We start from the raw sequence: 15497 nt of genomic DNA, 5'->3' as shown, positions 1-15497 counted from the left end.
TGGGACGACACTCAATCCCCCAAGCCACACCAGCCAGGCTGTGATGATTTTTTAAGCCAGAACTTCCCAACCTATGTTCAGAAATAGTGATCTTTTCAGTCCTCCAGGGGCAGGTGGGTCTGGTACAACTGGAACCTATAAGATGGTGTCCTCTGTAGTGAGTTTACCCAGTATGCCATACAAATGTAGTAATTTTCAGTATGACTTGAAAAGTGCTGAGAAGAACTGTATTAAATGAAGGAAGGGACCTTTGGTTGCTGATCAATGAGGAGACAATCTAGCACAGTGATTTTCAACTGGTGTGTCACAAGAATTTTTTAAACACGCAATGCTAGTCAGGGGCACTGACCACTTTTCCTTTAGATTGTCAAATAAGAAAATGACAACAGCCAACACAACAATAGCCATCCAGTGTGAATGAATCAAAATTATACCTATTTTTTTTGTCAGATTGGCAAAAAATATATTTTTTGGTGTGCTGCAGAATTTTAGTAATTAGTTTATATGTGCCATAAGATTAAAAAGGTTGAAAACCGCTGGTGTAGAGGAACGAGACTCTAGGCTCTATGACTACAGTGGTTATGTCTGTTTTTGCTAAGCTTTATATCCCTGAAACCTAGAAAATACTGGTACATTGTAGCTGTTCAAAAATTATCTGTTGAAGAAGGAATGAACCAGGTTCCTGGGCTTTAAGCTTAGTCCTGCTTCTCATTTGCTGTGTGACCTAAACAAGTGCCAAACTCCAACCCTTTTTAGTTTTCTGTGGTCCTCTTTTATGGAACAGGGGTTTTGGGGATTGAATGTCTCTGAGGATCTATCTAGCCCTGGCATCCACTAAGTACAGTGAAGAGAAGGCCAGGCCAAATGCATCTGCTGACTATGTGTGACCTGGCTGTGTGGTGAAACGGGTGAGCCAGTATCCCCTGGCATAGATATAGGAGCCAATGATAGGTAAATCCAGAACTATTCAAAGTTGGAAGGAGAAGGTATTTTAAAATATATCTTTGCCTGGCTGGTGTGGCTCTGTGGTGGAGTGGGGGCCTATGCACAAAGAGGTTACCAGTTTGATTCCCAGTCAGGGCACATGCCCAAGTTGCGGGCTTGATCCCTGGTAGGGGGCATGCAGGAGGCAGCCGATGTTTCTCTCTCATTGATGTTTCTATCACTCCCTCTCCCTTCCCCTCACTGTAAACATCAATTTAAAATAAACAAATTATACACACACACACACACACACACACACACACACACACACATACACTTAAAAAAATTATTCCAGTTTTCTCCTCTTCTTTAAATTGGAATGCAGTGAAAACTTCAGGCTAACTGAGGATTTGGTGAGTTATATATCTATTAACAGACAGACTGTCTTAGGCCTTAGAGAATGAAGACAGACTACATTCTGACTCCAGCCCCTCTGAGGACCCCTGGTCTGACTCAGCCCCATCTCTTTTTAGGAAGGCACATATAAGCATATTGGCTTTGTGAACCAACTGGCAGTTCACTACAGCCAGGACGGGAACCTGATCCCCAAAGACTCAGATGAAGGACGGCGGCAGCACTACCATGCTGAGTTAGCGACAGGTAGGCCTCTGGGCCAGCCTGAGGCTGCAGCCTGGTCCCCTTTCTCTGGTTACTCTCAGGAGTAGATTGCTAAGCTAGAAATTTGGAGAGGATCTATTTATGTAAAATCCAACTGCTGGCTGTCCTGGATAGGTCTGAGAGATAACCCATGAGGCTCAGGCCAAGGAGAACCCAGGTGGGGTCTGAAAGGCAGGAACCCAGAAGGCCTTCTTTGCCAGGGAATAGGGAAGTGACTTTGAGCTTATCAACAATATCCTACCAAGGTTCTCAGGAGTCTTCCAGGTTGGTAACTTCAGAAACAGAAATCCTTGAAGAAGAAGAAGAGCCCAAGGAAGCAGAAGGTGAAGCTGGGAGTCAAACAGATGTGCCTGCAACTGAGGTACAGTACAGTATTGCTCTCCAACCTATCTGCCCCTTCCCACTCCAGCTGTAGATAGAGGCTTCAGGGCTGATTCATTGCAGGAGGTGGCTGAAAGTGAGAAGTTAGAGGCTGCAGGTACCAATGCCTGGCATCAACACCATTTTCCATTGCCATCCTATTCCAGGACATGACTTCTTCCCTCTCCCAATTCCCCACCACCTTTTTCTCATGGCTGAGTCCTGGTCCCATGGGTCTTTTTCCCCCACCCAGGTAGCTGAAAAAGTGACTGAAGAAGAATTGATGACTCCTAAACCGCCTAAGGAGAGAATGCTCACCAACCAGTTCAACTTCAGTGAAAGAGCTTCACAGACCTTCAACAACCCTCTCCGGGTAGAGCAGCCTCAACCCCAGCCCCTTTACTTCACAACTCTGTACTGTGCATGGGAGGGAAGAAGCAGGCCTGGCCCAAGCCCCAGCAGCCCTCAGTGTGGCAGGGTGACAGAGTAGATGCCATGGTTACTTCTCCAAGGAGAGCTGGGAGCATGTGTTTAGGTCCCTGTAAGCCATCCAGGCAGCAGTTCAGAGGGAGTAACAAGGAGACTAGAGCCCCCACTGAGACAGTGAATCTTGAACTGGTCTTGAAAAGGTCAGGATCTGGGGAAGAGACAGGAAGCCAGAATGAGCCGGGGAAGTGGGGCTAGGAGCCAATTTGACCAAAGTTGACAGTCTATGTGATAGACTAGCTGGAAAAGGCTAGAAAATTTCCCTGGCTCATAAGTATGGAGGTCCCTGAGTACCAGCCTGAAAGAATCTCTCAGGATTTCAGGTGAGAGACACATATGTAAAAGGTAGTGTTCTACATAAATGAATTTGTGAATGGAGGGCAGAGGTCAACAGGGTGGGTTTTGGGCAGCTCTTAATCACCCTCTGTAGTCCCTATGCTGACATTTGGTAATCTGAGTGATACACCGTTGGGGGGGGGGGGGTCAAACAGATGTGCCTGCTCCTGGTGGAGCCAGAGACCCCAGTATTAGGAGAAGACTTCTCAGGGTGAGGGATGTTAATTAGCCAATGGCCTATCAGAAGCTGACCTCTGGAGGCTGACCACAAGCCTGATTCCTTGCAGATCTGTCCATCCCCCATTTAGTTTTTCTTGTTGAAACTTGCACAGTGTGACCTCACTGACCCTGCTTTCTAGCTTAGCCTTCTTTTGAAGGAGGTTTAGATGGAAAGTGTAGACTTTGACTCTGTCACTTGGTCCTTTTTACTTCCCTGACTTTGGTCCTGGCCCTCTTTACTTCCCCTGTTCTGTGTCCCACCTTGCCCTCAGCTCCAGCCAAAATGCTTCACCCATGGATATACTCGTGGATTAAGTGAGATGGCGCTTAAATGCTTTCTATAGGTTTCCTGTTGTCATTGTTCTCTAGGACCGAGAATGCCAAATGGAGCCTCCTCCCAGGACAAACTTTTCAGCCACAGCAAATCAGGTAAGACGCTGAGCCAGTCTAAAAACCCTCACCTTCTCCCTACCCACCATGCATCCTTGTCTGGTTTGACAACAAGGGAGACTGGTGTGGTCAAAGATTCTGACAGTCTACCCTCCTCATCCATCCACCTCCCTGCTCCTTGTTCAGGCTCTGAACATCAGGCACTTGAGACACTAGGTTCCCATCCAACAATCTCTTGATCAGACAGTAGGTCCCCACCCAGTGAGCTCTGGATCAGTCACATGCCCACTGGGGCAAAGCTGACCAAAGAGGAAAGAGGCATGGCTTTTGGAAGTTCCTCCAAGACCAGGGGAAAACATTTGTTCCCATGGACTCCCTGTAACTCATGCCACCCTGTGGCTGACTCTGAAGCATTAACTTTCTAATCCTGCCCTTCCAACAACCTTCAGTGTTCCTGCTGACCCTACTTCCCCATCAAGTCCTACTGGATAGGCATGCTGATTTGGGCAGAATATGTTGCCAAGAGACCTGAATTCAGGCCCCAAGTCTACTGCTCATACTGTAAAATCCTGGCCAAACCATGCCACCCTTAATACCTGTTTCTTTCTCTGTCAAATGAGTACAACAGGCAGCCTGACAGGGTTGTTGGAGGGCTCTAAATGAGATATCATTGAAGTACATTTCAGTATGAAGTACTGGCCCATAGGTGAATTATTAAATGTAAGGTGTGCCTCTCTGGCCTCCAGGTGGCAGTGACTGCCCAGCTCTGGAGAGCACACAGTGTGATCTAGGCCATTTGCCCAGCCTCAGGTCCTTGCTGCTTTCTCTGCTGTCCTTGGGCTTCTCTTGCTGTCAGATACAGTTAGTAGGGGTCCCTAATTTTTGTTTATCTTCTTATGCTGAGAAGGTATGGTCAGTACTGTAGACAGCCAAGCTGAGCCAATAAGTTTATTCCATATCTATGGGGGAAATTTTTTTTTTTAATTTCTTAGTTCAGAGTTGCATAAATCACTAAGAAAAGTGTGAGCTAGCCTGATGTTTGCCCATTTGTTTTGCCTGATGGGGATAGTAGGCTGGAACATACTGATCTCCAGCTGACAACCAAGCCCCTGGGCTTCAGAGTAGAATTCCAGCCAAGAGGTTCCCCGAGAGCTCTCTATTCCTGTCCTAGATCTGATGGCTAGCAGGGAAAACAGATGCTGAATACATAATTACAGTGGGCCAAGTACAAGATGATGTGGAGGCATGGGATAGGGGTTGGTGTGATCAGTTCCTCGGACCTAAAGGCTGAAGAGGAGCTGGCTTGCTGAAGTTTTTGCCCTGCATTGATCCTTCTCATTTCACCCTTGCCTAGTGGGAAATCTATGATGCCTACATAGAGGAACTTGAGAAGCAGGAAAAGACCAAAGAGAAGGAGAAGACAAAGACACCAGTGGCTAAAAAAATGGGGAAGATGTCTATGAGGAAGATGACATCTATGGAGTCCCAGGTTTGGTGAGGGTTACCATGGCTCTGTCACAGAGAATGATTGGGTTGGACCTTGGCCCCTGGGTAGACATAAGCCTGGCTATCTGGGAAGAATTTATAGACATGCAAAGGGTTGGGGGCTGTTGTTGAAGTATGAATAGTTCTTTCCTTGTGGGAAGATTTGAGGAGAGCTACAACTGCCTCTGGCATTCCACACTTCCCCCTAGTTTTATATAGATCTGGAAGCTAGAAGAGATTCAGTATTGTTGGGCTAGGGACAACAGAAGAGAGGAATGCTATTGAAAGCCTGATGTGCACCCTGGAAGAGTTGGGGAGTCTTCCCAGGTTGAAGGGATGTGAGAATAAGGAGCCTTGATGGAAGGATGACTTACTCTTTGACCTTTAGTCCTTGGGTTTACTTGCTCTCAAACTTTTAGGTGGGTCTTCAGGACCAGAAACCAAGTCAAAGCTTATCATGGGTACCAGCAAATCTAGGCCAATGAGTCTTGCCCCTCTGGGATGAATTTACCATGAGGAGCCATGTAGGAGTTGTTATAGAGGTCATGGTTAAGGGGCTCACTGTGGGTGTAGCCAGCATAGGTTTGACCATCATCATGGAAGTTACAGTAAAAGGTCACTGCAAGAAGGTTCACCACCGGGAGATGTTGAAGGGCCACATTTGTCCCTTCAAAACAGAGAAAGCTGGGTCAGGAGCCAGAGTCTCAGTATGGAAATCAGGATGAGTTTGACCTGCAATAGGGTGGGAAGAATGAGGTCCACAGGAAGCCAGAATCTGGGTTCAGCACCCTGGAGAGCTCCCAGAAAGCTCTGAGGACAGTGACTCTGCTCCACCCCAGAATAGCAGCCAGATGGATTAAAGGTAGTTCTGCTTCCTTGTCTGAGGTATGCCCACTTCCACTCAATTCCCTGCGCCTGATAAAAAATATTTTAGGAGATGTTTGAGGATTCCCTGCCTTGGCTCAATAGATATTGCCCCAATTGTTTCATTCAGTCTTATTCCAAGTACTTAGTGATGATGACCATGTTGGATACTGGAATCCTGGGGTGAAAGATAAAGTTTCTGTGCTACAGATTGCCTTGTCCATACCCTTAACTTTCTCTTCATCATTCCCTTACAGGTTAGGGGCTTCAGAGGGGCTGTTGGCCTGGGTCAGTGTTCACTTGACGATATATCAGGGGTTTGGCTATGGGCTCTGAGCTGGGACCATGGTTACAGAAACCTTAACTGGTTGGATTGCAAAGGAACTGGCTCTCTGTGTGGGACTGAGAGTATGGGCCCTGAATTCCACAGACTTGTTATTAGCTAGGTTTTTCTAAAACCTGTTTCCTGATCTGTAAAGACATCCTAATGATAACTACTTTGCCAGATTGTTGTGAGAATCCAAGATAATGTATGTACAGCTCCTAACATAGTATTTGCTTGGTACTGATTGATAGATGGTGTCAAGCCACAGTTGATGGAGCTGGGAGGGTTCACTCGAAGAAGTGCTGACTCAGGGGATGAGGCACTGTGCCCTGCATCAGAGGAGCGATTACCATATGCACAATTCTCTGTGGCTAGAGGACAGAGTTAGGACCATGGGTAAAAGACCCAGGGAAGTAGATTTCAGCCAACAGGCTCTCTGACCACAGAAGAGGCTGTCTGACGTGGGGAGAGTCATTTGCCAGGAAGCTGCTGAGTGGAAAGGATTTCTGCTTTGAATCAAGCAGTAGAGGCAGTAGCTGGGACTAGGTGAACTCTAAGGACTGTGATTGTAAGACTCTCATGAATGTCCTTGGTCAGTTTTCTGAGATAAACTTGTAGTCAGTTTGAGAACTGACAAAAGGCTCTCAAAGGGCAGTTCCCCATATATGACTTTATAAACCCCCACCACACTGGTCTACATATTTCCTCTGACACCACCACCACCGTCACCAACCAGGCACTAAGTTAATAATACCTTGTGCATTATTACATTTAATGCTACAATGACCCTATGATGCAGGTGAAATTATTCATCCCCACTGTATTACAAGTACTTTAAGACTCAGAGAAGTTAAGCAACTTGCCAAAGTTGCCACCTGGCTTCTAATCTGTGGAGTGGGATGGGAATGCAGCCCTGGGTGGCTCCAGAACGCATTCTCTTAATAACCACTTCATGCCACTGCCACTCCTGGGAAATCTCATCCTTGAAAACCATGGTCCTGGTCCTCTGGAGCCCTTCTGGAGGGCTGTCCACTCAGCTGGTTCATTCCTGCCACCTGCCCTAAACTCTTGGGTTTTTCTTGCCAGCCTAAACTCTTTGCTCCTCTGATAACCTGTTAAGTGGTTCACCTCGTGGATTTGTGGAATTCCACAGAATGATTATCTGTTTTTTGGTTCAAAATGAGTAATTTTTCTCTGACATGAAACTTCCTGCTTTCTCTTTGGTCTGGGCAGTGCACAGGGCCCTGGACTGGGAGTCAGTTCTGTCTGATACTCCCTGTGTACAAGCATGTCTGTCTCCCCTCTTGGCTTCTATGTATTCCTCAATTCTTGACTAAATCTCTGAGGCCCTTATTGGGAGTCTGTCATTGTCTTAGCTGGTGAAATCTCTCCATCCCTATAAAAAAAAAGTCCCCTACCTGCCATTGTGTGCTCTCTGCTCCAGTACCCTTCTTGGACTCTCTTTAATGCCCTGTCTTATGCTCAGAGATCTGCCTTCTCCAGAATAAGCTAAGAATGAAAGAGCACAAAGCAAGTTCTGCCCAGGAGCCAGGTGTGGCAGTGTAGACTGCTTGTGCTACTTGTGAGCTGGGCATTCCCAGAGGGTGTGATGGGATGAGCTGGACCTTGAGGCATGATGAGATACCTTTACAGAGCTTTCTGGAGTGGGTGGTATCAGAATGGCATCGCTGACCCATTTGCAAGTCTGGGTCGTGGCTCAGGGTATGATCTTTCATGTGCTGGCTTATGAGAGAACCTATTGCCTCTGAATCTCCACAGAGTGATGATATCACCAAAGTGACGCAGGCTGCTAAAATTGTGGAGCGGATGGTCAACCAGAACACATATGATGATGTTGCTCAGGGTAAGATTTGAAGTTCTGGCAACAACCATTATAGCCTGCATTAAAAATCCCTCTTACAGGATCAGTATTTGAATGTTCCATGATAGGTCTCGTAAGTGCAAGGGGAGAACAAATAATCCCTCTTTCCTCTGGATATGACTAGGGAGATAAGACTATAACACAGGTCAACCATGAACAATGGCATAAGAAAAAATGTGTGTAATTATGAAATCTGACAATGGTGCAACAAGAAACACCTTCACAATAGTGAACCAATGTCATCTTCCAGGATTCCTAGGAGGCAGGCAGAGCCAAAATTATTAACCCTAATTCATACATGAAGAAGCTCTGGCCAAGGCCACTTGGCTAGTGAATGGCAGAGAGGACCCAAAGCTAGGTCTTGAGCTTTCTAATTCTGTTCTTTATTCTGTCCTGCTTGGGGACAATATAAATATTAGGATGCAGACAGAAACTTCTCTAGGGAACCTTGAGAATGAAGGAAGGGAAATGAGCAATAAATGGTAGCAATCAAGGAAGGCTTCAGGGAGGGTTGAGCTAGATACCAAAGGGTAAGCAGAGTTTGAGTAGGAGATTAGCAGAAGGGTGGATGTTGTGCGCAGGGGATAGCATAAGCAGTGAGTTGGTGGTGAAAATGAATTGCAGTGGACTCTGAGGACAAGGGGCAGTAGGCTCAGTGACCCAAATAGAGCTTTGTTGGAAATGATGAAAATTCAGGCTGGAGAGGTTGTTAGAGTCAGTTAATTAATGGAGGGCCAAGAATGTCACACAGGAAATCTGAGCTTTCTCTGAAGACAGTTCAACCATACTATCCAAGCAGGGATGCGACCCCGTGAGAGCAGGGCTGGAGGAGAATGTGATTGGGCAGGATACAGAGACAGAGGTGAAGGTGAGGTTCAGGTGTGGGGTGGAGTGGGCCTTGCCACACCTTGCCAAGACTGCATCAAGGGGATGGAGAAAAAGGAACACTTGTAATAATGAAAAACAAGCACCAGCATTCCCTGGGAATGACCTATGTACCAGGCATTATGCTATGCTATTTGCATGTGTTCTTTTATTTAATCCTGACAGCCACACTCTCATGGTAATACCATTATCTTCACATTATAATGAGAAATTCAGACTGTATTTTTGCCACTTGTTCAAAACTACATCTTGTGTGAGGTGTGAGTGGTGTAATCAGGACTCAGAAACAGGCCCGTTGGATCCATAGCCTAAGCACTTCAGCATGAGGCCACAGAGCCACTGAGGTGGAAGAGACATTTCAAATAAACATTCAATAGATCTATGCTGGTCATTAATTAGTGATGAGGTGAAGAAAGAGATTGATTCAGATATGCTTAAATCCTGGGGGCTGGGAAATTCTTATGTCTTTGACAGAGCCAGGAAAACGGAATCCTTCCCAGGGCATGTACAGCACATTCCCAAGTGGCCTATATTTCCCTAAGAGGTTGTGCATTTATATGGAGCAGCTGCATCCCCCGAGTTGGTAGCTCCTGACTGCTGGCTGGTCTCCTTTGCTGACAGCTTAGGGCTCTTCTTGGTGACTTGATGTTCACTGCTCACTCATGGGACATAGAAACCAGGGTTGCCAACACCAGAAGCCTAAACAAGCCCCCTTGTTATCATTCAGGCTGGGAAATGACCTTGAGTGCTTTTCAAAGCTATCAAAGTACACAGTAGCTCTGAATGAATTTGTCACTCACACAGCTTGGTTTCCTGAAACCCAGCCTCTGAAACTAGCCCCCCAAAGGGTGGCAAACACGATTAATTTCCATGGAGAAATTGGCCTTGATGAACCTTTTTCATTTATAAGAACACAGTAACATAAAAATGCACTGAACTTTGATGTTTTTTAAATTGCATATTCTTTTCCCCCTGGGAAAGTGTAATCATGAAGGAGAAGTGAAAACAGAGAAGTGTTACCAATTAGTCTTTCTGAAATAAGGCAATTTCAAAGATAGCCCAAGCTCAGAGATCTCTGATGTGATAAAGGCTCATGCCTCTGACCACTCTAATTTTTTTGTTCTAAGACATTTTTGAGGTTTGAATATAGTCCCACAATGTGTGGACATTGTGAGAGGGGTTGGTGCCATGTCTGAGCATGTCCTTGACCATACTGGATAAAAGGATTCATTTTCTCATAGGTCACCCTTGGTTGGAAAGAAGACAGAACCATTCACTTTTGTTGATTTATTTTATTGTGTTCTTCGAACAGTCATTGGTTGTTTGTTTTGTGGCTGGCCCTGTGCTAGGCACTGTGGATCCAGAGACGACTATCACATACTTCCTGCTCTCCAGAAGCTGTCTGGTAGGGGAGACAGGCAAAGGATAGAGGTAACACAGTGTGACAGATGTTTCAGCAGAGGAGAGGCACTGGGCTGTAATGGAGAAAGAAATAAACTCTGTTCAACTAGAATGTGGCCCTGGCCAGTTTGGCTCAGCAGTTAGAGCGTCGGCCTATGGTCCGGAGAGACCTGGGTTCGGTTCCCGCTAAGGGCACGTACTTCGGTTGCAGTTTGTCCCCGGCCCTGGTTGGTTGTGCGGGTGGCAGCCACTTGATGTGTCCCTTTCACGTCGATGTTTCTCTCTCTCTCTTTCTTCCTCTCTCTCCCTCCCACTCTATCTGTACAAAAAGATGGAAAAATGTCCTCGGGTGAGGATTAAAAAATAAATAAATAAAATAAATAAAAATAAATTCCTTGTTAAAAAAAAATTTAAAAAAAACAACAACTAGAATGTGAAGGTCTCACAGCAAAGGAGCAGTTTGATCTGGATCTGGAGTGAGTAGGAATTTGCCAGGAAGACAGAGGAGTAGGACATTTTAGACACTATTTGATACATAGAGGGTACGTGAACAGTGGGCTGGAAATGACATGGAAGTAGTGGTCTGGAGCCTTGGTTTGACCAGGGAGCTCGTGCAAGAGGAGCCATTGAGTTCTTAGCAGGGTGGGGGAGATACATGGTGAGGTGATTTATTTGTTTCCACCTTGGTAGCTCTGAACATGGGCTGGAGGAGGAGTTACTGGAGGTAGGGAGACCAGTTAGAAAAATGGTGTAATGATCCATGTGATTGTTGTTGGAGCCTAACCTGGACAATGGCTAAGGGTTTGGAGATAAGTGAGTGGATTAAAGAGATAATCCGAAGGAAAATATGAGAGATATAAGAGATCAGTCAAGCCCGACCAGTGTGGCTCAGTGGATTGAACGTCAACCCATGGACAAAGTGGTCCTGGTTTGATTCCCAGTCAGGGCACATGCCCAGGTTGCAGGTTCGATCCTCAGTGGGGGACATGCAGGAGGCAGCCAATCGATGTTTCTCTCTCACTTCGATGTTTCAATCTCTCTCCCTCTCTCTCTCAAAAATCAATAAAAACATATTTTTTAAAAAAGAGATCAGTCAAGGGTTACCCAGGTTTCTGGTTTAGATAAGTAGAAAGATGGATGGGGCTTCTACCTAAGTTAGGGGAAACGAGAGGCAGGATAATTCAGGCCAGGAGATGAACTTCATTTCAGAGAAACCATAAGGGATCCAGGCAGTTTCACTATAGTGGGGCTTGGCAGTGGCTATTAAGATGGGCAAACCTGGGATTTTATCCGTGCAGACATGGCCGCTTTATTGTAATTTACCTCCAACAACAATGGTTACAGTAACGATAACACATATAGAGAGCTTACTATGTACCAGGTATTTTTCTAAGTATTTTACATATATAACTCTGTTAATCCTCATAAGAGTCCCTTGAGATAGGTGCTATTATTATTCCCAGTCTGAAACAGAGAGGTTAATTGTTTTGTCCAAAGAGGTACAGATAGAAGGTGATGGACTGGGATTTGCCATAATGTGGCAGTCCCAAGGCTGACAGTCTGTGTGTTTAAGATTTTAAGTACTATGAGGATGCTGCTGATGAATACCGGGACCAGGAGGGTACGCTGCTGCCTCTCTGGAAGTTCCAAAACGACAAAGCCAAGCGCCTGGCCGTCACCGCCCTCTGCTGGTGAGTGTAGGCATTGCAGCAAACCTACAGTCCCTGAGTGTCTCCTGTTGCCAAGCCCTAAGCAGGGCACTTCTGCTGCACTTAGCTACCTTGAGGGTGACACGAAGCATCATGAGAGAAAATGGGACTGGGATTCTTATGAGATTGTAGAATAAACCGGGTCTCTAACCTCCAGAGTAGATGTCTTCAGTGTCAATAGGTACCAATGTCCACAGGAAATCTCATGTCCATGGGAGAGCCATGTCCATTTCCTGGGCCAATGGGTTCATATTTCTTTTGCAGGAATCCAAAGTACAATGATCTGTTTGCGGTGGGACATGGTTCCTGTAAGTAATACCTATTTATTTGCTCACTTAGCTAGCAATAACTAAGTGCCTATTCAGTGCAGAGTTCTTTGCCAAGTGTGAAAGATACAGAGATAACTAGAATACAGTCAATGCCCTTGGAGCTCACAATTGTCATAAGACAACAATCACAGCAGCAATTTGTGCTGCTGGGTAAAGAAATATGCCAAAATGGGCCTTGAAGGAGTTGTTATGGTGAAGAAAGAAAGGGAGATCGCTTTTGGCAGAGGGGCCAGGATTTGCAAAGGTCTGGAGGCACAAGAGATATGGCGAGAAGTGAACCTGTCAAGGGAATCAGGGTCGGGGAAGTGAAGCTGTCAAGGGGACCAGGGTCAGCTTCCAAAGGCTTGGTAAGCCATTCCAAGAAACTTGGCCCTTGTCCTGAGGACAGTCTCCTGACCTTCTCCCAAGGGGAAATCACTGAAGGAATTTGAGAAGGGCAGGGACATGACCAGTGTAGGGGAATTGCAGGCATGAGATTGGATTTGGGAGACCAGTTAAGAGACTGGTGCAGGATCTGAACCATGACTATGGAGTGGGGAAGGAGAAGTGGGTTTGAGAAGCATGAAAAGGTAGACTGGACCAGACCTGGGGAAGGATGGGATGGTTAAGAAGGATAGGATAGGGAGCTGAGGGAGGGGAGTGTTCCTGACCAGACCCTAGAGCAGGAAGGGGTGGGGGATGTCATTACTTGGCCCCCGGGCCCTGAGAGACCACTGTTATTCAGGGGGGTCCTGCCCTCCCCCACCTCATCAGGAGACAGCACTGTGGGTAACTGTGACAATTTGCTTTTCCTTCATGTTCCTGGGTCCATGCAAAAACCCCTACCTCCTTGCTGGTCTGGATGTTCCCCCTTCCTAACAGGAGAGGGCCCCACACTTCGTGTTAGCTGCAACTCCCCAAGCTAACAGCTTGTTCTCTAGCTGGGAGGATCAGCTTCTGCGAACAGGAAAACCTTTCCATTCTCCAAGCTGCTGTTGGCTGGCAGGCTTACAAGTTCCCAGTCTCTGCCCCTCAGACTGCCTGTCTACCCATTCTTTGACCAGGGTGGGGAGTTGGGGGGGTGGGTAAAGAAGAGTTAGTGTTTGTCATTCCTCTCAGGGAGGAGATCTTGGAGCTGCTCCCAGTCTCGTGGTCTGGGCTGCCTTTGAGGATGCCCTAAATGCCCGCTTTGTGTCCCCACTCCTAAGGGTGGGCTGCTGCCAAGCTGGAAGCACCCTCCCCCTCTGGCAAGGAACTAGCACATTCCTCCCTCTCTGCTGCAGCTACTGGGCCTGGAACAGGGAGGGGGGGCTGGGCAGGCCCTCCCAGGAATGGGTGTGGACATGAATGGGTACGAAGCTGCTTTCAGTCCAGGCTCTCTGCCCAGGCCTGAAGTAGGGGTGTGCAGGCTCCCCAGCAGGTGGGAGAAGAAACTGCATGTGCTCTGCCCCACCCTCCTCCCACCTAGGGCCAGAAGCAGGGTTGGCTGATCAGAATCATGTGGAGCATGGAGGCAGCCTCTTCCAGGAGCAGTGGAGAAGAGTAACCCACCCCCCAGGAATAGATGACCTCAAGTCCAATAGGCCCAGGAGCCTCCTTGGGACAGGCACTTGCCCAGGAAGGGTCTCTTTGTTGGTTCTTTCAGCCACATCCACATGCCTGGGAGGTGCCACTCAGCTGCAAGCCTTCTGGCTGGTGGGTCATTTTCCAGTGGTGTGACCTGGGGCCAGAAGCCTCTCTGAGCCTTAGTTTTCTCATTGGTGACAGGGAGAGGCTGACACCTGCCAGCCCTCTAACCCAGGGCTACTGTGAGGCACACTTATTTAAAAGGGGGCAAATGTGCCCTGTAAGCTGTGGGACCACCCATGCTTAAAGGACAATCATTGTTGATTTGTCTATTGGTCTTTCCCTTAGCTTTTCTGTAGGACTCTTAGAGGACCTGAGCAGACAAAGAAAGCTGTGAGGACATAGGGGAGTCAGACGAGGCCCCTACCTATTCTTTTTAGGGAGCAAGGCCTGGTGGCAGCGGTGGTGTTTGCTGTTGATGTTACTGGTACAGGGGCTGTTGACCACTTTCGACAGGCATCTATTCTCCAGAGCCCCACATATCTTCACACAACACTGCAAAGGCCGGAGCAGAGCCAAGCTGGGCTGGGACTCAGAAGGGCCCCTACATTCACTCCTGAGGTCGCCTCTGGGAGTCTGGGAGTCCCATGCTTGAGTGCCCAGGTGCTTCCCTGGAAGAAAGAGGCAAAGCTGAGGCAGGGCAAAGGCACCCTAGTTACTAGATAGGGTCATTGTAAGGAGCAGCTGGCTCACCAGCATCCATCACAGTCTTTGGAAGCTTCCAGATGCCAGCCTTCCATCATCAGACTTTGCCTCATGTGAACAAACACCAGAGTGAGCCTTTGGGTTTGTTGTTGGTTTGACCCTGTTGAGATCAGCCCAGGCCTCCTCTTGCCTAGAATTCCCAGACTATTCTCTGACCCAGCCAAATGAGACTTTGGCAGGGATAGCTATGTACCTTAGGAAGGACAGGGGGCAATCCTCCATTTGGGGGACAATGTAGGTTGCCTTGAACCAGGCCAGGAGCAAGCTGGTGGGGAGAGGGAGTCCAGGCAATTGCCTTCAGCAGCACAGAAGCATTCACACCTGCCTCCCCTCTGGGGCTGCTGGGTGCCAGGTGATGGGCATGCCAGGCTGCAGCATATAGGGCAGAGACTGGGTGCCCCCTAGTGCAAGGCTCCATGTTCCCAGCAGAGTGGAGAAAGAGGCTATCAGCAAGTGAAAGCAGGTGGAAGAACACTGGAGGGCAAAGGGAGCTAGTCCAGGAAAAGCAGAAAAGTAGGGTTGCAATTATGCTGGCCTGCTGCACTGATGGGGCCCTTTCCAACCTATTAGCCAGTTTATGGCACAAGAATAGGGACTCCTTATGGTCTGTCGGGAAGGGATGATAGAACAGATCTTAGAAACTCTGTGTGGACCTGATTGGCTATCATACAGAAGATGGGGAGCAAGCTGTCCTTTAGCCCAGCCTCCCTCTAGGGGTTGCACCATCAAAAGGAGCCAAAGCCTGGCCCTGAGTCCCAGGACTAAACCCATTCCCACTCAGTCACACCACATCCTGGCCTGTCCCTGCACTTGCCCAGGCCAAAGATACACTGGTAGGGATTTAAATCTTCCCTGATCATTTATTTGTCAGCTTCACTAATTAAGCAATGTTAATTTCATTTACTGAAAATGGA

The 15497-nt window shown here is 47.4% G+C and overlaps 1 protein-coding gene across 1 annotated transcript in view; it reads left to right on the top strand.

Moving 5' to 3' along the window:
• The window catches only part of DNAI1 (dynein axonemal intermediate chain 1), a 62662-nt gene that overhangs the window by 30832 nt on the left and 16333 nt on the right, over positions 1–15497 (top strand). The window contains exons 5-12 of the mRNA XM_036261372.1: positions 1458–1584; positions 1848–1963; positions 2216–2335; positions 3373–3432; positions 4748–4882; positions 7847–7931; positions 11809–11926; positions 12209–12252. Of these exons, the coding sequence (XP_036117265.1) occupies positions 1458–1584; positions 1848–1963; positions 2216–2335; positions 3373–3432; positions 4748–4882; positions 7847–7931; positions 11809–11926; positions 12209–12252 (805 nt within the window). The remainder of the gene's footprint in view (positions 1–1457; positions 1585–1847; positions 1964–2215; positions 2336–3372; positions 3433–4747; positions 4883–7846; positions 7932–11808; positions 11927–12208; positions 12253–15497) is intronic.

This window comes from Molossus molossus, unplaced genomic scaffold (genome assembly GCF_014108415.1).
Source record: "Molossus molossus isolate mMolMol1 unplaced genomic scaffold, mMolMol1.p scaffold_m16_p_14, whole genome shotgun sequence".
In the NCBI taxonomy this organism is placed as follows: Eukaryota; Metazoa; Chordata; class Mammalia; order Chiroptera; family Molossidae; genus Molossus; species Molossus molossus.
This window is presented reverse-complemented; position numbering and strand designations above follow the sequence as displayed.